The sequence below is a fragment of the Periplaneta americana genome, chromosome 16 (genome assembly GCF_040183065.1).
Source record: "Periplaneta americana isolate PAMFEO1 chromosome 16, P.americana_PAMFEO1_priV1, whole genome shotgun sequence".
Taxonomy (NCBI): domain Eukaryota; kingdom Metazoa; phylum Arthropoda; class Insecta; order Blattodea; family Blattidae; genus Periplaneta; species Periplaneta americana.
In genome coordinates, this window is record NC_091132.1 from 34373596 (window position 1) to 34399522 (window position 25927).

At 35.6% G+C, this 25927-nt stretch overlaps 1 protein-coding gene across 1 annotated transcript; it reads left to right on the plus strand.

Annotated features, from left to right (window-relative positions):
* Positions 1–1257: 1257 nt before the first annotated feature.
* LOC138691171 (venom serine carboxypeptidase-like) lies at positions 1258–16402 on the plus strand. The gene is made up of 6 exons (XM_069812941.1): positions 1258–1539; positions 5024–5210; positions 10315–10461; positions 10556–10630; positions 12079–12245; positions 15807–16402. Exons 1-6 carry the CDS (start codon positions 1279–1281, stop codon positions 16332–16334), a joined length of 1365 nt encoding a protein of 454 aa, XP_069669042.1. The 5' UTR covers positions 1258–1278; the 3' UTR covers positions 16335–16402.
* The last annotated feature ends 9525 nt before the right edge of the window (positions 16403–25927 follow it).

Below are 25927 nucleotides of genomic sequence, written 5' to 3' on the forward strand. Positions count from 1 at the left end.
CTCATGTCAGTAGATTTACTGGCATGTAAAAGAACTCCTGCGGGACAAAATTCCGGCACATCCGGCGACGCTGATATAACCTCTGCAGTTGCGAGCGTCGTTAAATAAAACATAACATTCTTAACATTCCAAAATTATCAGAAAATAATAAGCGTACTTGCTACGTCATGCTTCAGGAAACATAATTTCGCCGGACATAAGAAGGTTGGTGTCGGCAAAAATAAGAAAAAACACTTCTGTTTTAGACGAGAATTCAGGAATTTAAATTTGTTTCTAGAAATATGCCGTTCATATAATAAGTACATTATTAAATGTGTAACAGTTACATAGCAATTAATTAGATAGGCCTCATTATCAGGCTCTGAGTGGCAAACGACAATGCAAGGCCTCATACGGCCAACACAATCAGGGCACTCTCACAGAAATTTAAGTGGGAGGTTCTCGGTCACCCTCCATACAGTCCAGACCTCTCTCCCTGCGACTACTCCATTTTTGGTCCCCTACAAGGCTCTGAGGGGCAAACGATTCACCTCGGACGACGACGTCAAGCAGTACGTGCGGAACTGTTTCACAACGCAGCCCTGGGAATTTTACGAGACAACCATTCACCGTCTTATGTCGCAGTGGGACAAGTGCCTCAACAACCAGGGCCAATACTTCTGACATACAGGTACTGGTTTCTGTTCCTAGGCCTCCGGCTCGTTTCTTTTTGAATGCTCCTTATACATACGAGTAAAATGTCACTCTCATACTTCTTAATTGCATTTCGTATCTCTAAGCGAATTTAACGTTTTCACTTCGACATTATGAATGGATCAGCACTACACTATTCAACTCGTATAAAATACTTGAGCAGGATAACACAACTGCACTTCACTTCACTTTTCCTTAAGTCATCCTGCATCCACTGTCTAATCATAACCTACAAACATTCATATCCATATAACCACACAACCATGACCCACTTAAATGTTCCACGCAATTGCAGGGATTCTAAAAATCCCTCGTCATCTTTTTAGTCGATTACTTAACGATGCAATATAAACTGTAAACCATGCGGTATTTAACGTCGATGGTTTAGTGATAAAAAGATGATATTTTGGCGACATAAGTCTCATGATTCCCTGATATCCTTGAAGTTAAACCTCAGTTAAAACCCAGATAGGCCTAATCAACTGAAGTGGGAAGTTGTTGAAGGCCACACATTTAAATATTCGTATCTCAATATAAATCCGAGATAATTTAACAAGTACGTATGTGCTAGAGTTAAGCAATCAGATGTTGGCAAGAGCAGCAATCGACAGGATGCGGTGCGTGTGGTTGCTGGTGGTCCTGTGTGCAAGTGCAGCCGTGGACGGCGACGCGGGCTCCAAACTCATGCTGACGCCTTACATCGAGTCCGGGAACATCGACGAGGCGCGGAATCTGGCTGCCGTAAAGGGCGAACCCTTTCCCGCCGATATTCCCAGTTACGCGGGGTATCTCACCGTCAACAAACAGTTCAACTCAAATCTCTTTTTTTGGTTCTTCCCTGCCGAGGTGAGACGCGCGTACTTTTTCTTCTAGAGTCAAATTTTATTTTTTCCTACGCCACATAACAATATGAGTCAGCCGATCTTTTTGCAAAAGGGTATTGCTTGTCTAAGGTGACCGTTTGTCTTCGGTTTTCGGAGATAGTTTCGGAATCAAACCTTATGTCCCGGCCTGTCCTCGATTAATTAATTAATTTATTTATTTATCTATTTATTTATATATTTATATTTATTTGTTTACTTATTTATTTATTTACTCATTTATTTACTTATTTATTTATTTACTCAGCCACTCGTTCGTTTATTTATTTATTTATTTATTTATTCACATACTTAGTCGTTTGTTCGTGCGTTTATTTATTTATTATTTAGTTATTTATTTACTCACATCTCATTCGTTAATTTATTTGTAGGCTCTATTTATATTCATTTGCCTATTACTTATTTATTTAAAATCTAAACCCTCCGCAGTGGAGAATGGAGAAAGTTACACAACACAGAACTGCACGCATTGTAATTCTTCACCTGACATGATTAGGAACATTAAATCCAGACGTTTGAGATGGGCAGGGCATGTAGCACGTATGGGCGAATCCAGAAATGCATATAGAGTGTTAGTTGGGAGGCCGGAGGGAAAAAGACCTTTGAGGAGGCCGAGACGTAGATGGGAAGATAATATTAAAATGGATTTGAGGGAGGTGGGATATGATGATAGAGACTGGATTAATCTTGCTCAGGATAGGGACCAATGGCGGACTTATGTGAGGGCGGCAATGAACCTCCGGGATTGCTTAAAAGCCAGTAAGTAAGTAAGTAAGTAAGTAAGTACTCTCCGCAGTGCATATGAGGGGAAGGCATATGTCACTGTTGATAGTGATTCGTTCGTCGGATGGGGACGTTAAGCCTGGCGGCTCCCTTGGTGCTCAGGAATAGGCTACGTGTCGGCACCGGTTTCCCCTTCTCCCTTCCTCACCTTCATCATCATCCTCCCCATTCCCTACACTACACTTACACGAACACTTAACATACACTACCGGTCAAAAGTTTTCGATCACCTATCACAACTATGGATTTGTGGTTCAAACAGGGATTTCGTTTTGAATATTCTATCATATCATAATGCTAGAGAGAGAGAAAATATTTATTTTTTTGGTCTATTTAGTTTTTCCGATGTGTTTGTACATTGAAATAAAGTAGCCTATATAGTTGTTTTCATAGCTGATCGAAAACTTTTGGCCGGTAGTGTACACTCACCATACTACACGACATAACTCTTCACAGATATACATCATGCATAACATGGCCCGCCGAAGTGGTGTGCAACTTTAAAATGGGTCACAGTCCTGCCATCTATCGTCAGTATGCGGAACCCAAATCACACAAACTGAAGTGGGTAGGCATTACACACACACACACACACACTTCGTTATATACTCCTTTAGATCCAGCCTTACTTTATTTGTTTGCTTCCACTGCGCCATGATGACCAAAATCCACTATCACCGTTTACATCTGATCCAGTAGACGTGACCAATATGCTGTGAGGCGTTTCACATTAGTTTCAGATATTAAGTTAATGGGAATGTGGAACGTTTCACTACAGAAATCTTCTATATGTGTACACTCACTTAGCTAGGTTTTTACGAGTGAAAGTTTTAAATAGTCTCGCTAAGGACAAATTTCCATGCTCACGACGAGAATCGAACCCGGGATCTCATGATTTGTAGTCACGAATGCTGACTGCTACACAACGAAGCCGTATGTTACAGAATCTACTTATTATATCGACATTTTAATAGCACTGATAACATCAACTGTTGTTTATGCAACTAGCAGAGCCTTGCTGCATCTAAGGTTGCATTATATTCTACGAATGCTACTTGGAAAACTACGGTATTTTGCACTGCCATTTCGTATTACACGGTAGTCTACTGCAGCTTTAACTCTAATATTACGTCATTGTTTATTGTTTATTGTTAATAAAATAACATTGACAGAAATACAATGTTAGTTCTTCCCTGAAGGAGATATCTAAACAGGGTGCTCAGGGAGATATCTAAACACAAAGATAAACACAAAGATAATTTTTTGAAACAAACTGGGTCAAGAAAAAAAAATTACAGGATTAAATTAAATTTAAAAATACAATTTCAATTTTAACAATTTAAGTCACACAAATACATATACATATAAAATCAATACATATTCTTTAAAAATTAAATTCCTAACGCTATTTTTGAAATCCCTGATACTAAAATTTTCCAAATCTGGGTATTTATCAATTATTTTATTGTATAACCTTGGACCAAAGTAGGTACCATGGCTCAGAGCTGTGCTTGTAAAACACTTTGGTTCCTCTAGTCGTATAAAATCGGATCTTTTAGTTCCATATTTATGATGATACAATTTGAATTTATTACGGTTTTTATGTATGAAGATTAATAAGGCAATATAATAAATCTGTTTAATTTTCAAAACATTAAAATCTGTAAACAAAAGCTCGGATGAGTAATCAATTGGTTTATTAAGGCATATTTTAATGATTCTTTTCTGAATAAGTATTAGTGGAGTGAGATTAGAATTACAAGCATTTCCCCACCCTAAAATTCCATACTGGAGAATGGATTGAAATAAAGCTAAATAAATGAGACGTAAAATATTAATTGGTAATTGCGAGCGTCTTGTAAGTTTGTCGTTCTCTTTCAGCACATTTTATGTGTTCTTGATGGTGGATGAAGTACTGGGTGTTCAGTTCAAAATGTGTCTTGGCTCGCTGTATGCCGTCATGTGGCTAGCTGATGAGCCTAGAGAATTCAATCTTCCTACACTTCCGCAGCTCAGGAGTATAATCTAAGAGGCAGAGAAGTTGGCTAGCAAGTACGGCGTTCATTCTGAAGGTAGTGGCAGGAATGTGAACTGTTTGGAAATACGTACTGTCGGGATATGGGGAGAGGGTTAAGACGATTACTTACGTATTTGTTGACATTAACTTCGACGGTCAACATGGACACGGAGCATTTGATTTGTGTTGTGGAATGTTACCGTACGCAACCGATGATAACAAATACCCTGCGTACGACTTGCCGGCGCAAAACACAGTTCGAAAGAGGTTATGGTAGCACACAGACTGTACAGACCGCCATCTGTTGCTACGACGTTCAAGTTATACCGTACACGTTCTTAAGTTCAGATTGAAGAACGCCTTAAATAATAGGCAACTTCTCTAACATATAAGTTGAAACTCGCTTCAAATCGGTGACCCAACAACAGTGACGTCATGACACACTTTGAAATGAACACCCAGTAGAGTAGCTTCCAACAACATTGTGCTGCTTTTGAACATATCCGGAACAAATTAATTTGGTTCACACCTAATACTATATGTTCGGGATAATCGCCGTTTTCACCGTGAAATTATGTTATGAGAAGTGGTAATGTACCGAGAAAGCCTAGCGTAGCACGGCGTTTGTCAGTTGGTGATTTACTTACAGCAAGACTTCCTGAACGCTCCGGTTCTCCTTTGGCTGAACGGTGGACCAGGATCCTCCTCGCTGTTCGGGCTGTTCACAGAGCTCGGCCCTTTCAGCGTGGCAGAAGACAACGCGTCTCTCGTGTTGAATCCCTACTCCTGGCACAAGAACCATTCCATCGTATTCTTCGACAACCCTGTCGGAACAGGTGCGTTACAAACAATTGGCATAATAATAATAATAATAATAATAATAATTTTTTATTTATTTTATTTTTTTATTGGGTTATTTTACGACGCTGTATCAACATCTAGGTAATAATAATAATAATAATAATAATAATAATAATAATAATAATAATAATGATAATAATAATAATAATAATAATAATAATAATTCTTTATTTATACTGGCAGAGTTAAGGCCATAGGGTCTTCTCTTACACTCTACCAAGTCACAAAGTATACACGCAGTTAACATTTAACAAAAAGTTAAAGAACGAAATACTAACATAATACAAAAAATAATAATAGCGTAATAAAATCGACACTAAACAACATGAAAATAATACCATAATGGGGGGGAAGTAAAATACATTGGAATATATCAAAAGCAACTCATTTAGTACAAATGGTTAATATGGAAAACGTAAGGAAGAATATAACATAATTGAATGTAATAAAAATAATAATAAAAAAGAAAAAAACTAAAAATTAAATAAAATTAACAATAAAAATGCTATGATAATAAATTCGTCAGCTGATAAAAAGAATAAAGAGGGGAAAGGGAGGAAAAGAAATATATAACCTATATTTTTACGAAACTATCGCAAAGGAAAGGGCTTATAACAGAGAGAGGAATCTGAATTGGAAAAGTGCAATTTTAATATATTTTTGAAACTAGACAACTAGCATTATGACCAACGAGTTAGAAATAAGAATATAGAGTGGCGATCGCGCCGCCATATTTGAAACTTTTGAAATATGTCCGCCATGTTTTAACTGGTCAACAAGTGGGCGTGGTTCCTATTACGGAAAGTGACTGTATAGCACATGTTGCATCTTATGAATCTTATTTTATATCGCATTAACCCATATATTCCATTTTACTAACACTTCTTTATTTTAACAGCTGTCAGGAAACCCATGCAGCAACACTTATTCCATACATCTTACGTTAACATCGAAGCTTAAAGATGTTGATACAAGTGGACGTGGTTCCTATAGGACGAGGCTGAAAGGGCTGTGTATAACTTGTTGCATCTTGTGAATCTTATTTTATATTAAATAAGTATATAATAAATTTTCAATCTTAAGACATATCAACTTGCAAATGTTTATTTGCTATTTAATAAGATATATGAACGTTTTCGCCGTTTGGGGCATCTTCAGATATAACAAAAACATATAATCTGAACCTATAATAATAATAAATTATGCAAATAAGAATAAAGAACAATGTATGTATGCAATGCATGAGATTCATGAGCTTTATGTAAAATGTGAAATAATACATCATTTCATAAGCGAACGATCTCTTGAATGATTGAAATTCATACTTAACTTACGATTTATCTACTACGAAAATCATCGTATACTCTACGACATCCATAACCAACGAGCATTCATTTCAAATAATATCTCAACAAATCTGATTACACGTAACAGTAATTTATAATCAATAAGATGTCATCAAGTCAGATAATAAATTGAAACAGTAATCTCCGAAATAACATTTAGTTCATTAGCGAACGTTTTTCAATGAAATACATACATAACACACGAACATCAGCTACGCAAATTATCGTATACCCTACGACAATCCTCAACTAATGACTATTCTTAAATATCTATTTTATCAATCATCATTATAAATTTTAATATTGACAAATTTTAATCACAATTGTATATTTTATTTGTAACATGAGCTATATGTATAAAATATCCGTCCAATTCAAATCTAAAGATTATATCAACAATCATCCTGTATTATTTCACATTTTACATAAAGCTCATGAATCTCATGCATTGCATACATACATTGTTCTTTATTCTTGTTATTTGCATAATTTATTATTATTGTTATAGGTTCAGATTATATGTTTTTGTTATATCTGAAGATGCCCCAAACGGCGAAAACGTTCATATATCTTATTAAATAGCAAATAAACATTTGCAAGTTGATATGTCTTAAGATTGAAAATTTATTGTATACTTATTTAATAATTCACTAGGCATATTGAAATATAAAAATGAATTGTAAATTGTTTTATATTGCAGTAACTCATATATCAAAATTTTACCAGTGGGAAGGAAACCCACGCAACATTTTATTCCATACACCTTACATTGACATTGAAGCTTTAAGATGTAAAACAAATACAGAAGTGGGCTTGGTTCCTATAGGATGAGACGGAAAAGGTAGTCCAGGATAGTTATATCTTGTGAATCTTATTTTATATCGCAAAAACTCGTATATCCCATTTTTTACTAACACTTCCTTATTTTTAATAGTAGAGAGTAAACCCATGCAGTCAACATTTTATTCCATACATCTTAGCTGGAGTTGACATGTTTTCTTTTTTTCGACTGCAATGAATCGTCGATAGAGTGAAACGTAAGTAATGAGCATATTCAAATGTCTAAAAACACATTATTGTTTTGTAAATTAGTAATGATGGCATTATGAAAATGCAGACGAGATCGAACACACTTCCAGTGGAAGACATGTAAGTTCAGTTTCGTCGGACAGACATAGGCTACTTGAAGTCGTATTCATGCCAGTATGTTATACAGACCTAAATTCTGATGGCTGATGATGTTCTACTGAATTTTCCTCTGCCAAAGAAGAGTAAGCTTCTTCGGTGGAGGCCTAGAAGTCTCTTTTCTTTTTAAATGAACTAGAAAATCGAATATACAGTAGTTGGTATTGCATTGGGCAACAAACGTCTCCTCTCGTTTACATGTACATGTGTTTAGTATCGAAATGTGCGGAAACCATTTCTCTCTCTTAATTTGTGAAACCTACTGCTTATTTAGGGAAGAAATTTTCTCATGAAATTTCGGCCAGTGTATGGGACCGGTGCCAACCCAGCATCGTGATGCACTTGGGGAGCTACGATAGGTAGCGAAATTCGGTTGCGAATACCAGCTATAACGGCTGGGGGGATCATCGTGCTAACCACACGATACCTCCATTCTGGTTGGATGATCGTCCACCTCTGCTTCGGCATGTGGGCGTGAGGCCAGCAGCCGGCTGGTCGGTCTAGGCCCTTCACGGCCTGTAGCGCCACGGATTATTATTATTACTGCTTAGTTAACAAATCATTTTTCAGTGGGAATCTGTAAAAACAATGAACATGTTACAGAATCTTCCTATCAATAACTGTTATTATGTGTATAGTAATACCAAATTATGGCAAACTACTGACTTAAAATATGACATATTCTTTGTTTTATCGCTTCGGTTGTTACAGTTATAAGCAGAGCATACAAAGGCATCTTAATTAGGGTATTTAAAAATCTAAACGTGCTTTTACGTCTCCTTCTGCTAAAGCGAGCTAACCAGTTAAAACATGGCGGCCGGTAGTTCAAGTTAGTACCACCAAGAGCGCTGATACAGACGTGAACGCCACTCTAGACTCTACTTCTAGCTCGTTGATTATGACACAAGCTGTAGTCATAGAAATATATAGTCTATCCAACATAAGAACCGCACTTGATCTAAACCACGCCTGGGCGCTAATAACTCAATCGAGTCACTGCAGACTGCCCCTTAACTCTTCACTCCACATTTCCCTGCAGTTATGTTTCGAGTCCACACCTGTGGAATAACGGTTAGCGCGTCTCACCGCGAAACCAGATGGCCTGGGTTCGATTCCTGGTCGGGGCAAGTTACCTGGTTGAGGTTTTTCCGGGGGTTTCCCTCAACCCAATATGAGCAAATGTTGAGTAACTTTCGGTGTTGGACCCCGGACTCATTTCACCGGCATTCTCACCTTCATCTCATTCAGACGCTAAATAACCTAAGATGTTGATAAAGCGCCGTAAAATAACCTACTAAAAAAATAAAGAAGTTATGTTTCGAACCTGTACGAGTAGACAAAAAGACAATTGGCGGATTGTATAAGACAGGCATCATAGCTTTCGGCTCTCGCTGATCGCCTAAAATCCATCACTGATCCACAGTGCTTTACTGTGTGTTTGTTTGCTTCTTTAGAGTGTTTTTTTATTTAAGTTTTCGCATTCGATTACTATTATCAGAGACCGGAACTTTAGCAGAATGCCTTTTTAAATGTGTAAATCCATCTTCATTTTGAAAGTAAATCTGTACGAATTATACCTTTATGATTGAAACGTCACAGTTTTATGTTGCCCTTTTCTGCCTTTTTTAATATAAATGCCTAATCTACAAAATAAATATTTTTTGCCTTTATATGATTAATTATCTATTATTTATTAATTTATTATTAAAATTGCCTACACGTATATTTTAATTTATTTCTATAACCGCTACAATGAAAGTGACTTCACTGAATGTATATTATTGTCTTTCAGTCAGTTCCTATTCTCTTTGCAACAATGAGTGCCGCCGTGCAAAAATGTATAACAGTAAGCGTTTTAATTATCGCTTGTGTTTATTTGACAAGGCAACAATGAGTGCGGGCCTAACGTTATTTTTAACGGTCATTTTTCTTTCAGTGTTCATTGCGATTTGTTGTAGCTAGCTAAATATTTCGTATCGCAACATATCAGTACAACCAAACACAAAAATGCGCTTTCCAAGGCTACTGGGAAGAAGATTTCTTTGCTTCCAACAGTAATTGCAATATCGAGTCGAAAATCTTACTTTGCATTCGACTTATGTAAAGATTTTCTTGCTGCCGAAATCCTTTTTTGTGGAAAGTGCAAGGTTGTGGGCCTAGTGCAAGGTTTTTGTAATTGCTTTTTATTGCGTATTTTAGCTATTTATAATGCCTCTTTGCCTGCCTACTTTAATGATTCATAATGCCTGAACTTCCGGTCTCTGATTATTATTATTATTGTTAGGCCTATTATTTGTAATTATATTATGTGAGTAGTTGGTACCACTGTCATCTGGTATTTATCCATTTGCAGTGTGAATAAATACATTTAAATCGCTATACATGGACTGACGGAAAGGTGACATGTCCAAAACCATTTTTTTTGGCGTGACGGGTGCTGAAAGCGTATATTTCAGCGAAAATCTCGAACTCGATTTTCTGTAGCATCACAGAAATAAATTGAGTGGTAATAGATATAAGAAATCAGATGAAAGGAAATACGTTGCAGGTTTCAGTTTCACCGACTTCGACGAAGGCTATGCCACGAATCAGACGCAGATCGGGGCGGAGCTGTACACGGCCCTGCTCCAGTTCTTCACGCTGTTCCCCGAGCTGCAGGATTTGCCCTTCTTCCTCACCGGAGAGTCTTACGCAGGTACGTGACCACACGGCATTTTGTCGCTGTTTGTTCAGTATGGTATAGTCCTACTGCACTTTTGTAACGACAACACTCGCTCTCTGATTTACAGGGAAGTATATTCCAGCTCTCGGCTTCACGATCCACAACAACAACCCGACAGCAGATCTGAAATTGAATCTACAAGGTACTCCAATTATTTATTATGTACAAACTCTGACAGGAGTTGTAGACTAAATTATTTCGTATTCTTGCAATAACATATAGGCCCTAAACCGTGTTTCCAAATTATTGTAACGCTTTCATATGATTGTTATTAAATAAGTACAATAGAACGTCGATTATCCGAAGGTGAGTTACCCGAAATGTCAAATATCCGAACCCCCATTTTCTGTATTATTTCCTGAAGTCGTTCGGTCAATATTTCCTTCAGTCATTCAACCAATCAATATTTCTATCAGTCGTTCAGTCAACATTTCCTTCAGTTGTTCAATCAATCTTTATTTCCATCAGTCGTACAACAAATCAATATTACTCTCAGTTGCTCAGTCAATCAATATTTTCTTAGTCTTTCAACCAATCAATATATTTTTCAATCGTTCAATCAGTATTTCCTTCAATCGTTCAATCAGTGCTTTCTTCAGTTTTTAATCAATATTTCGTTCAGTCGTTCAACCAATCAATACTTCCTTCAGTCGTTCAATCAATAAATATTTCCTTCAGTCGTTCAACTAGTCAATATTTCCTTCAGTCATTCAATCAATATTTCCATCAGTCGTTAAATCATTATTTCCTTTGGTCATTCAATCAATCAGTGAAGTACTCAGTCATCCAACCAATCAATATTTCCTTCAGTCGTTCAATCAATCAATATTTTCTTCAGTCATTCAACCAATTAATATTTATTTCAGTTGTTCAACTAGTCAAGATTTCCTTCAATCGTTCAACCTGTCAATGTTTCCTTCAGTCATTTAATCAATATTTCCATCAGTCGTTCAATCAACATTTCCTTTAGTCATTCAACCAATCAAGATTTTCTTCATTCATTCTATCAATATTTCCACCGGTCGTTCGATCATTATTTCCTTTAGTCATAGTCAATCAATCAGTGAAATACTCAGTCATTCAACCAATCAATATTTTCTTCAGTCATTCAAGCAATCAGTATTTTCTTCAGTCGTACAATTATTATTTCCTTCAGTCATTTAAGCAATATATATTTCCTTTAGTTGTTTAACCAATAATTATTTCCTTCAGTCGTTCAACCATTAATTTGTTTTCTTCAGTTATTCAACTAATGTTATTCAACTGTATGTTGTGAATTCAACCAACCTTCCGTATAGTAATTCAACCAATTTTAAATTCAGAGAATGAATTAATCAATAAATAACTTAGCCAGTCAATCAAATAAATCAGTTGTTGAGAAATAATTTTATATAAAAATAAATCAACCAGTCAATAAACACAGTCAAAAAAGAATAAATTAATTTATTAATCAACTCAATCATTAAATTAATTAGAGAGCCAATAAATTATTAGATAAATATAACAGAACTGATACAAAGATATTGCTTTTAAGAACCTCTGTATATAAGGACCTGTATAGATCTATGTACTAATCTGTTAATGTTGCAGGAATATCAGTTGGCAATGGCTTCACAGATCCATTAACATTACTTTCATATAGCCTCTACCTTTACGAGTTAGGGTTTGTGGATACGAACACGTACAACTCAATGAAAGATCTGGAAGAGAAGTGCAAAAGCCTAATACAAGAAGAAAATTATATGGAAGCTGCTATGGTAAGTCTACATACAATATTTTAAAATATACTGTATCGTAACTTGTTTTAAATCTACAGTTATTTGTTTCATATCAAAGCAAAATTAATACGGTTTTATGGTGTGAGTGATCAGATGTGCTGTCCACAACCTCGAAGCTATTAAGCCAGAGTTGAAGCTCCTTCAAGATGTTTAGCATTTTGAGTGCTCTCTGGTCATGAATCTAGTTGGATTCGACGTAGCAACTATTTACTCGTCGATCTTCCTGTGGTCAGATCATGGATTGTACTGGACTGTGTCCTGGTTGTGTATGAATTAAATGTGAAGTGAAAGCGAAATATGAGGCAGTATACTTCCGACACAATTCAAGCTTGAAACTCTCTAACTTTAGAAACCTCTAAGGGTGCTATGCATAGACATTTCGCTAGCCCGCGCTACGAACGTGCTAAACTTATCCCGGCTATCGACTGATTACTTGTAAGGGATTCATATCATATCATCGCTAAAGGCTGGTTCACAATAAACCGGAAACGAGAATCGGAACGAAAACGAAAACGGTAAAATTGTTAAAATGTGTACATTTAAATGTGAGCATTCACAATTAACGAAAAGCTTGCCGCAGGCCGGGGTCGGGAACGGAGAGTTGGCCAAGTTTCAACTTTGGAGTTCACGTTTCCGATCACAGCCCACTAGATTCATTCTATTGCCATCTAAAAGCTATTTTGTCGTCGTATATTTTGTAGCAAGAAGACCGTGACATAACCTATGCATTATTTTGTTCTATGCTGTGCATCATGGAGCAAGTTTTATTAGATGAGATTCTAATATTGAGTGTTGAGGAAAATCCTCACGTTTACGATAAGCGGCGCGCCTCGTATAAGGATGAGAAAATGAAGGAGAATACGTGGCTTTCAATAGCTTTATCTTTGAACACCGATCGTATTGGTTGTATTACACATTACATATTCATGCTTCAATTCAATAACTACTGTTGTGTTCATTTTTGTTATGTTATAAATGTTTCTTCTCTAATTATTTTACGTTATGGTAGACTTAAAATAGGTTGTGATAATAAAGATGCATGGGCATATTTATAGTACCGTTCCTAATTAAATGTTTCAGTTGAAATTTCGAAGTTGATTAATCTGTGTTTATGTTGGCTGCCTTGTACTCATGAGAGAACGCCATTGGTCAGTTATACACAAATAACATCAGAATGCGTAATATCGACTTTACATATCGTTATTGACATGCATATCGATATGCATAGTCGTCTACGTTCTCGGTTTATTGTGAATAAAAAATTTTCATATTCACGTCCTCTGCTTCTCGTTTTCATTCTGGTTCTCGTTCCCGGTTTATTGTGAACCAGCCTCAACACTGGTTTATGAATACGAAAAACGTTAGTTCGCTGATCATCCACCGGAAGCCCGCGCTAAGAATGTCTATGAATATGGCCGCTAAGACACGATACTGAAAATAATGATAATCAGGCTAAAAAAAAAGCCATTTCATTTAGTACAATGTTGTATAAAATATTGCATAGCATAAAATATGTGCTATAATACGAGTAGAAGCGTCGTTAAACTTACCACAGTGTTGCCAACCCTACCAGTTATAAAAGCAGAAGATTCAAACATGAAAAAACTAGTAGATTGCAGTAGAAATTTCAAGTTACAGGTTTTAAATTTCCATAATAAAACAGGTGATAATCATAGCCTGTCTCAAGCAATTCAGTCTCACATAAGTCAGTTTTAGCCTCTTCAGGAGCGACCGTGTTACAGTACATTAAGGGGTTAGGTACAGCTTACAGCAGTAAAATTTTTGGAAATATTCAACATTTTTTCCTCCATTAGACTACTGTATCTTAATACAATAATGAAAATTGGTATGTGTAAAATACTGTCCTTCTGATATATGAAAAAAAATATATTTTTACGATTAAAGAAAAATTGTTTATATATAAATTTTTTTTTTTTTCAAAATTCAAAATGTTGGCAGATCACTGTGCAGTGATGAAGCGTTTCCCCCATAATCATAAACTTGTTAACTTTTTTATGTCCTCTCTCTTTTATTTTATTGCTGAAACTCATGTTTACAATATCATGCTCTTTCAACTACATTCCTTAATGAACAATATATATTTTTTAATTTTGTGTTAGAAGAAAATACTGATATTTGACCATTTTTTAAATGAATTTATTTTTTATCAGACAATCTATCAAAGGTAGAGAAGTGATCTTGCATCATATTGTAGATATGACATGCATAAATACACATAAAAAATTTCATCACAAAATGTTGGATAGTTTTTGAGTTATGTGGGAAACGCTTCATCACTGCACAGTGAACTGAATTTTGAAAAAAATAAATGTAACTAATTTTTTTAAATCGTAAAAATATTTTTTTTTTTCATATAGCAGAAGGACAGTGTTTTACACATACTAATTTTTATTATTGTACAAGATACAGTAATGGAGGAAAAAAATGTTGAATATTCCAAAAATTTTACTGCTGTAAGCTGTACTGTAGCATTGGGATTTGAAACAAGTCTCTTGACAACCAGCACAATATCTCTGCAGGTACTATAGGCCATTCGATATCTCGTGAAACCTACCTGCGCGTGAGGGGAAGGAAAAAGTGAACTGAGAAGCTGCGTAAAAAAGTAAGTTATCACTTCACACACTGCTACAGTATTCATTTTACACACTGCCAAAGAAAATGTAATATTCAATGTACAAACTTCATTCAGTATCCTCCTGAGTACTGAGAGTATAGTAAACTATACTATACTTCATACATGATTATGATATAAGATGTATGTGCAGATACCCGAAGTATAGTATAATATACTTGCATTTGTGCCCTAACTGTAATCAGTGTAACCTAACCTAACTGAATTTTTTCAGCATTTTTCCTCATATCAGTGACTTTTTTTGAAGCGTAGAATTATATTGAACTTTAAAAGTAAAACAACATGTCTCAGGACTCAGGAGGGTAAGAAATTAATACATTACCTCGATCTTTCCTTACATAAATATTACACGTAACACAAATAAGTAACAAATGTAACATTCTTATCTACATTTTAGTCATTATTCTGAAGTTACATGTAGTACTCATTGCATCAAGAAGTAACGTTCAACTTTTTCTAACCTCTTTGTTGTTAATATGTCCGGTTTAGACGGCCATGAAGTTGTGATCATGAATAAAACAGGCTGTAATTCCATGGATACATTTTTCTTAATGGTTTTTATTTTAGACGGGCATGACATCGTGATCTTATAACCTCTCTAACTTGAAATATTTATTTAATGTAAATTTGTGCTATCGTAGAAAAACATTGTATGATACACATTCGTAATGTTATCTTTTTGGCCCTCGTGTGTTTGTCACAAACTTTACACTCGTGCCAAAAAGAGAACCTTTACGAACTTATTTCATAAATAACTCTTCTTGTGTAATAAGCCAGTGCCACGATTTTTAAGGTTGTGTAGAAAATGAAGAAAGTGTAAGCAATGAAACTTAACTCTTACTTTTGAAGGTCCTATACTTGAACTATTCGACACGATTTTGCTGCAGGTGGCTTTGTCGGAGATGTCATTGTTTAACGAGGCCACCAAATATACGAACATCTACAACTTCCTTTTCCCTGACGAGCCTCGAGTAGGAGGCAGCTACGATGCGTTCGTACAGCGCGACGACGTACGACGGGCCCTGCACGTGGGCGACGAGGCGTTCACGGAGAACGGCACGGTGTTCGTGAAGCTGATTCCCGACCTGTTGGTGTCGGCGCGTCCCTTCCTCGAGCCGCTCCTGGATCACTACCGCGTGCTCTACTACAACGGGCAACTCGACATCATCGTGGGCTACGCGCTGTCCGTCAACATGTTCCTGCAGCTGCAGTTTGACGCCTCTGAAGAGTACCGCAACGCCACGCGCCAGGCCTGGTACGTGGACGGCCAGCTGGCGGGCTACATGAAGACGGGCGGCAACTTCACGGAGGTGCTGGTGCGCAACGCGGGCCACATGGTGCCCACCGACCAGCCCGCCTGGGCCTTCGACCTCATCAATAGGTTCACCAGCAACAATCTGGTGACGGGCAACTAACTGGCTGCCACCATGCATGACTTAAATGTAACAAAATATAAAATGAAATATATTGCAATTCACTACTACCATCACTCTCAACACGCCAACTACATCCTCGTTTATAGTGAGGATCACATAAGAACAGTTCCTAAACAGAAAATATTGCCGTCTTGTCAGTGTTGCCAACTGTTACTAGATATTACACGATCCTTCGTACTAAATGAAATATATTTACCGTACTTTATGTTGGAAAGTTATTCTAAATAATTCAATAATTTGTAACATTTTCGAAGGCAAACTATACGAGAAAGGGATCAATATGTCAAGTATTTTGTCTGGCAATGCAAAATTCATTGGTTTGACTAACAATTGACTCACGAGACCTAACATAAAAATGTATAATAATTCAATAATTTGTAACATTTTCGAAGGCAAACTATACGAGAAAGGGATCAATGTGTCAAGTATTTTGTCTGGCAATGCAAAATTCATTGGTTTGACTAACAATTGACTCACGAGACCTAACATAAAAATGTATAATAATTCAATAATTTGTAACATTTTCGAAGGCAAACTATACGAGAAAGGGATCAATGTGTCAAGTATTTTGTCTGGCAATGCAAAATTCATTGGTTTGACTAACAATTGACTCACGAGACCTAACATAAAAATGTATAATAATTCAATAATTTGTAACATTTTCGAAGGCAAACTATACGAGAAAGGGATCAATGTGTCAAGTATTTTGTCTGGCAATGCAAAATTCATTGGTTTGACTAACAATTGGCTCACGAGACCTAACATAAAAATGTATAATAATTCAATAATTTGTAACATTTTCGAAGGCAAACTATACGAGAAAGGGATCAATGTGTCAAGTATTTTGTCTGGCAATGCAAAATTCATTGGTTTGACTAACAATTGACTCACGAGACCTAACATAAAAATGTATAACAATTCAATAATTTGTAACATTTTCGAAGGCAAACTATACGAGAAAGGGATCAATATGTCAAGTATTTTGTCTGGCAATGCAAAATTCATTGGTTTGACTAACAATTGACTCACGAGACCTAACATAAAAATAATAATAATTGAATAATTTGTAACATTTTCGAAGGCAAACTATACGAGAAAGGGATCAATATGTCAAGTATTTTGTCTGGCAATGCAAAATTCATTGGTTTGACTAATAATTGCCTCACGAGACCTAACATAAAAATGTATAATAATTCAATAATTTGTAACATTTTCGAAGGCAAACTATACGAGAAAGGGATCAATATGTCAAGTATTTTGTCTGGCAATGCAAAATTCATTTGTTTGACTAACAATTGACTCACGAGACCTAACATAAAAATGTATAATAATTCAATAATTTGTAACATTTTCGAAGGCAAACTATACGAGAAAGGGATCAATGTGTCAAGTATTTTATCTGGCAATGCAAAATTCATTGGTTTGACTAACAATTGACTCACGAGACCTAACATAAAAATGTATAATAATTCAATAATTTGTAACATTTTCGAAGGCAAACTATACGAGAAAGGGATCAATATGTCAAGTATTTTGTCTGGCAAGGCAAAATTCATTGGTTTGACTAACAATTGACTCACGAGACCTAACATAAAAATGTATAATAATTCAATAATTTGTAACATTTTCGAAGGCAAACTATACGAGAAAGGGATCAATGTGTCAAGTATTTTGTCTGGCAATGCAAAATTCATTGGTTTGACTAACAATTGACTCACGAGACCTAACATAAAAATGTATAATAATTCAATAATTTGTAACATTTTCGAAGGCAAACTATACGAGAAAGGGATCAATATGTCAAGTATTTTGTCTGGCAATGCAAAATTCATTGGTTTGACTAACAATTGACTCACGAGACCTAACATAAAAATGTATAACAATTCAATAATTTGTAACATTTTCGAAGGCAAACTATACGAGAAAGGGATCAATATGTCAAGTATTTTGTCTGGCAATGCAAAATTCATTGGTTTGACTAACAATTGACTCACGAGACCTAACATAAAAATAATAATAATTGAATAATTTGTAACATTTTCGAAGGCAAACTATACGAGAAAGGGATCAATATGTCAAGTATTTTGTCTGGCAATGCAAAATTCATTGGTTTGACTAATAATTGCCTCACGAGACCTAACATAAAAATGTATAATAATTCAATAATTTGTAACATTTTCGAAGGCAAACTATACGAGAAAGGGATCAATATGTCAAGTATTTTGTCTGGCAATGCAAAATTCATTGGTTTGACTAACAATTGACTCACGAGACCTAACATAAAAATGTATAACAATTCAATAATTTGTAACATTTTCGAAGGCAAACTATACGAGAAAGGGATCAATGTGTCAAGTATTTTGTCTGGCAATGCAAAATTCATTGGTTTGACTAACAATTGACTCACGAGACCTAACATAAAAATGTATAATAATTCAATAATTTGTAACATTTTCGAAGGCAAACTGTACGAGAAAGGGATCAATATGTCAAGTATTTTGTCTGGCAAGGCAAAATCCATTGGTTTGACTAACAATTGACTCACGAGACCTAACATAAAAATGTATAATAATTCAATAATTTGTAACATTTTCGAAGGCAAACTATACGAGAAAGGGATCAATATGTCAAGTATTTTGTCTGGCAATGCAAAATTCATTGGTTTGACTAACAATTGACTCACGAGACCTAACATAAAAATGTATAATAATTCAATAATTTGTAACATTTTCGAAGGCAAACTATACGAGAAAGGGATCAATATGTCAAGTATTTTGTCTGGCAATGCAAAATTCATTGGTTTGACTAACAATTGACTCACGAGACCTAACATAAAAATGTATAATAATTCAATAATTTGTAACATTTTCGAAGGCAAACTATACGAGAAAGGGATCAATGTGTCAAGTATTTTGTCTGGCAATGCAAAATTCATTGGTTTGACTAACAATTGACTCACGAGACCTAACATAAAAATGTATAATAATTCAATAATTTGTAACATTTTCGAAGGCAAACTATACGAGAAAGGGATCAATATGTCAAGTATTTTGTCTGGCAATGCAAAATTCATTGGTTTGACTAACAATTGCCTCACGAGACCTAACATAAAAATGTATAATAATTCAATAATTTGTAACATTTTCGAAGGCAAACTATACGAGAAAGGGATCAATATGTCAAGTATTTTGTCTGGCAATGCAAAATTCATTGGTTTGACTAACAATTGACTCACGAGACCTAACATAAAAATGTATAATAATTCAATAATTTGTAACATTTTCGAAGGCAAACTATACGAGAAAGGGATCAATATGTCAAGTATTTTGTCTGGCAATGCAAAATTCATTGGTTTGACTAACAATTGACTCACGAGACCTAACATAAAAATGTATAATAATTCAATAATTTGTAACATTTTCGAAGGCAAACTATACGAGAAAGGGATCAATGTGTCAAGTATTTTGTCTGGCAATGCAAAATTCATTGGTTTGACTAACAATTGACTCACGTGAGCTAACATAAAAATGTATAATAATTCAAAAATTTGTAACATTTTCGAAGGCAAACTATACGAGAAAGGGATCAATATGTCAAGTATTTTGTCTGGCAAGGCAAAATTCATTGGTTTGACTAACAATTGACTCACGAGACCTAACATAAAAATGTATAATAATTCAATAATTTGTAACATTTTCGAAGGCAAACTATACGAGAAAGGGATCAATATGTCAAGTATTTTGTCTGGCAATGCAAAATTTATTGGTTTGACTAACAATTGACTCACGAGACCTAACATAAAAATGTATAATAATTCAATAATTTGTAACAATTTCGAAGGCAAACTATACGAGAAAGGGATCAATATGTCAAGTATTTTGTCTGGCAATGCAAAATTCATTGGTTTGACTAACAATTGACTCACGAGACCTAACATAAAAATGTATAATAATTCAATAATTTGTAACATTTTCGAAGGCAAACTATACGAGAAAGGGATCAATATGTCAAGTATTTTGTCTGGCAATGCAAAATTCATTGGTTTGACTAACAATTGCCTCACGAGACCTAACATAAAAATGTATAATAATTCAATAATTTGTAACATTTTCGAAGGCAAACTATACGAGAAAGGGATCAATATGTCAAGTATTTTGTCTGGCAATGCAAAATTCATTGGTTTGACTAACAATTGACTCACGAGACCTAACATAAAAATGTATAATAATTCAATAATTTGTAACATTTTCGAAGGCAAACTATACGAGAAAGGGATCAATGTGTCAAGTATTTTGTCTGGCAATGCAAAATTCATTGGTTTGACTAACAATTGACTCACGAGACCTAACATAAAAATGTATAATAATTCAATAATTTGTAACATTTTCGAAGGCAAACTATACGAGAAAGGGATCAATATGTCAAGTATTTTGTCTGGCAATGCAAAATTCATTGGTTTGACTAACAATTGACTCACGAGACCTAACATAAAAATGTATAATAATTCAATAATTTGTAACATTTTCGAAGGCAAACTATACGAGAAAGGGATCAATATGTCAAGTATTTTGTCTGGCAATGCAAAATTCATTGGTTTGACTAACAATTGACTCACGAGACCTAACATAAAAATGTATAATAATTCAATAATTTGTAACATTTTCGAATGCAAACTATACGAGAAAGGGATCAATATGTCAAGTATTTTGTCTGGCAATGCAAAATTCATTGGTTTGACTAACAATTGACTCACGAGACCTAACATAAAATGTATTTTGTTTGACCACATGAAATTATTAATACTAACTCCGAAAACTTACCTCATTATATTCTTGAATTATAACCACAACGCAACACATAAAATAACTATTATGTATTCATATTAATACTGATATTAATTATTAGTATGTTCAAATTTCACTACTTTCCAGCAACAGGCTCAGAAATCTAGTACAATTTCAATTTCATGGAACTCCAGTACCGACAAATGGTGTCTATATTGTCTCAGCTGCCAACATACTAGTTACAAAATCACTACCATTTGTAGTATTTGTCAGTATCGAAATTCGAAACGAAGTTGGCAAAAGAAAATTCAACCTGCAAACTAGAAAATAACTACAATCCACTAGCATATGTAGTAATGAGGGAAAAATGGTTAGGTTTCATCCTTAAAGTATGAAGTAAGCTGACCCGGACTATATACCACAGCCACAACCATCACCACTACCACTACTACCATCATCATCATGATCATCATCATCATCATTATTAGAGCTAGGATTTTGATGACCTATAAATCATGAAAAAATGTCCTAAAACAATGCATTTATGACCTAAAACTCTTTCAAAAATGCCCTTAAAATGCTCTAAAAATTGATCTTACATAATTGGCTTAGTAGGAAAAGAGGTTTTGTACTACTTAATATTTAAATTCGTAATTACATTAAATTTTACATAATTTTTCTAAGTAGTATAATTTAATTAATTATTTTACCTGATTTAGTTTCCATGTATGATCGTTCACCTCTGCTTCGGCATGTGGACGTGAGGTCAACAGTCGGTTGGTCGGTCTTGGCTCTTCATGGCTATAGCGCCATGGATTTACTTTACTTTTTGTTTCCATTTAGTCCACCACAAGGCCACTCTTATCCGGAATTAGCAGGTATAGAGGAGTCTATATTGAAGAGGTGGTTGGACTAATCCATTACATGGGGTGTACTACGTTAAAATGTCAATATTTGTGTAGAAAGACGATTAAAATACGAATATTATACAAAATAATGGGTATTAATGGACAAAATGTGTAAACAAAATATCGAAGGAAATAAATATTATTTTACATTAATATTGGGGATTTATGGCCAAAATTAAATTAAAATGCCTAAAAAGACCGAATAAAACAAAAGATGCTCTTATGAGTTGAAACAGGCAAAAAATGCAAAAAAAATGCCCTAACAAATATGTCTTAAAACGCTCAGTGTATCACGTAACATACAAATACTAAAGGAGCTATGTTTCTGGCTTACTAGAAAAAAGATGCAATTTAATCAAAATCCTAGCCCTAATCATCATCATCATCATCATCATCATAATCATCATCATCATCATCATCATCATCATCTCAGTTTTCATGATAGTCAATATAAATTGCTTAAATACTTACTTATGGCTTTTAGAGAACCCGGAGGTTCATTGCCGCCCTCACATAAGCCCGCCATTGGTCCCTATCCTGAGCAAGATTAATCCAGTCCCTACCCATCATATCCCACCTCCCTCAGATCCATTTTGATATTATCTTCCCATCTACGTCTCGGTCTCCCCAAAGGTCTTTTTCCCTCCGGCTCCCAACTAACACTCTATGTGGATTTCTGGATTCACCCACACATGTTTCAATACTCCACTTAATAAATTATCGTTTGTCCACGATCAGCCAATTCTAACAGACTCAGAAGGAAGTGGTGGTAAGTCCTCGTGGATCACTCTGGTAAGGTATAAGGTAATTATTACTCGTATTTGCCTGTGATAGTGATGTGGAAGTAAAGAAACAACATTTTAGAGTATCTGGGAATTGAACCTGGATCTTAAGTTTGCAATAATGTGTTTTCCAAAGATATAGGCTCTAGAATGTCGTCCATCAGCCTCGTCATCGGACGTTACTGTTTATTTATTATTACTAACGTTTGCTTTAATTGCTATATTAATGACAAAAGTAAATAACCTCGTTCCAAATTCTGGGATAATGTTGTTAGAATGAATTGTTGCCAAGAAACGTGTTCTACATGTGGTCATTTGTGTTGGCTACAAAATGGAATTCCAAGGACGCGTGCGTTCTCAAGAATTAGGATGAAAGAGGAAAGGAAACTGGGTATTATGCAATTAAAACAGTAGGAAGTTTGTAGGAGTGTGCGTGCCTCAACTTCTAACTGATTTATCCATTTGTATGGTATCTTATGACACGACATCATGCTGTGCAGACACGACAGTTGAGCAGGCCTGCTACCTGTCGGAAGTAATGTCGTTGTACTTGAGACAATTAGTACTACCACATGGGATCACACAAGTGTCTAAATAATTTATAGTGAGTGTTCCCATTTTAGATCCCTCAAAGGCTGCATGCTTTGAAGACATCTTGCGTTTCACTTTTTTCTTATAGTTAGTTCCTTGTCTTCTTACGTCAGAAGCTCTGCAGTTTCACAGTCGTCTCTACATACTCATTTAAGATGTGGATCAGCAAAGATGTCTGTATGTAAAACAATGGCAAAATGATCAGGTAAGAAACATTTGGACGGAAATCTTCTCAGAGTGATCCAGAGTGTAACAAATCTTCCAATTAGTTATTTAAAGAAACTGTACCAACTACGTTGTAATTTAGCGTCTGTGGAATTGGCGGCAGCGAATGACTTCAAGAATTCACCAAAGTCTAATTGACATTAACGTTAGAGTTGGGAAGACCCTAAAAAAAATCTACAGGTGCACAGGTTGAGACTACTATGCTGTATTTCTTTACGCAGAACCAAGTATGGGTGCGAGCACCTGTCGACAGGTACGTAACGTGTTCTCCTTGTATTTTCCTTGTTCTCCTTGTTTCCTCCTATTTCTCTTTCTCTTCCCCTTTCCCTACTTGTTTTCCTCTTGTTCTCAATGAATCCCTCCTGTTCTCAATGCATTCCCCTTGTTCTCCTATTTCTCCTTCTCTTTCTCCGTTTATCCTTGTTTTCCTCTTGTTCTCAATGAATCCCTCCTGTTCTCAATATATTCCCCTTGTTCTCTTTGTATTCTCCTTGTTCTCCTATTTCTCCTTCTCTTTCTCCGTTTATCCTTGTTTTCCTCTTGTTCTCAATGAATCCCTCCTGTTCTCCTTGCATTCCCCTTGTTCTCCTATTTCTCCTTCTCTTTCTCCGTTTATCCTTGTTTTCCTCTTGTTCTCAATGAATCCCTCCTGTTCTCAATGTATTCCCCTTGTTCTCCTTGTATTCTCCTTGTTCTCCTACTCTTTCTCCGTTTATCCTTGTTTTCCTCTTGTTCTCAATGAATCCCTCCTGTTCTCAATGTATTCCCCTTGTTCTCCTTGCATTCTCCTTGTTCTCCTACTCTTTCTCCGTTTATCCTTGTTTTCCTCTTGTTCTCAATGAATCCCTCCTGTTCTCAATGTATTCCCCTTGTTCTCCTTGCATTCTCCTTGTTCTCCTACTCTTTCTCCGTTTATCCTTGTTTTCCTCTTGTTCTCAATGAATCCCTCCTGTTCTCAATGTATTCCCCTTGTTCTCCTTGCATTCTCCTTGTTCTCCTATTTCTTCTTCTCTTTCTCCGTTTATCCTTGTTTTCCTCTTGTTCTCAATGAATCCCTCCTGTTCTCAATGTATTCCCCTTGTTCTCCTTGCATTCTCCTTGTTCTCCTATTTCTCCTTTTCTTCCTCCGATTATCCTTGTTTTCCTCTTGTTCTCAATGAATCCCTCCTGTTCTCAATGTATTCCCCTTGTTCTCCTTGTATTCTCCTTGTATTCTCCTTGTATTCCCCTTCTTCTCCTCCTTGTATTCTCCTTATTCTCCTATTTCTCCTTTTTCCCTTTCTCTCCTTGTTTTCCTCTTGTTCTCGATGAATCCCTCCTGTTTTCAATGTGTTCCCTTTTGCTCCTTGTATTTCCCTTGTTTTCGTTGTATTATCCTTGTTCTCCTTGTATTCCCCTAATATTTACGAAATTTCAACCCGTTTGTAAATCAAGAATTTAAATGAGCCACCGGCGTGGCTCAGTCGGTTAAGGCGCTTGCCTGCCGGTCTGAAGTTGCGCTCGGACGCAGGTTCGATCCCCGTTTGGGCTGATTACCTGGTTGGGTTTTTTCCGAGGTTTTCCCCAACCGTAAGGTGAATGCCAGATAATCTATGGCGAATCCTCGGCCTCATCTCGCCAAATACCATCTCGCTATCACCAATCTCATCGACGCTAAATATCCTCGTAGTTGATACAGCGTCGTTAAATAACCAACTAATAAAAAAGAATTTAAATGTGCTAGAAATACAATAAATGCCAAAAGGGAACGATTACAGAACGTGCCAGAAAAAATAAAGGCCAGTGCTGCAGTGATAAAGTCAATTGTATATTTAATTAATAACCAAAACTGTATTTTCAATAAATGATCACGAATGTAGGTTATGCGACTTTTAAGAAAGAAAAACTTTCAGTTTTCTCAAATACGGGACAGCCTCGTTAGAGAAAGCATAATGTAGTGCACGTAGCAAAGAAAGTGAAATTAAAAAAGAGAACAGGAAAGGCCACAAAAAAGATACACAATATACCAACAAAAATTGAAATTAAGAACAGGAAAGATAACAAAAAAATTAATAAACGAAGGCATCAAACGTTGAAACAAAATGTTGTTGTTGTTAGGACACAAAGTACATAATAATAGCCTATGATACTTCAAAATGAAAAGTGATTCTTTGATGGCAGCAAGGTAAACATTACGAATAAATATTATTTAAGGGAACCAGGTAGTGATTAGGGGTCAAAAATGCGATTTTTTTATTTTGTGTTGAAAAAGAAGTATAAAACTTGCTCTTTAAAACAATATA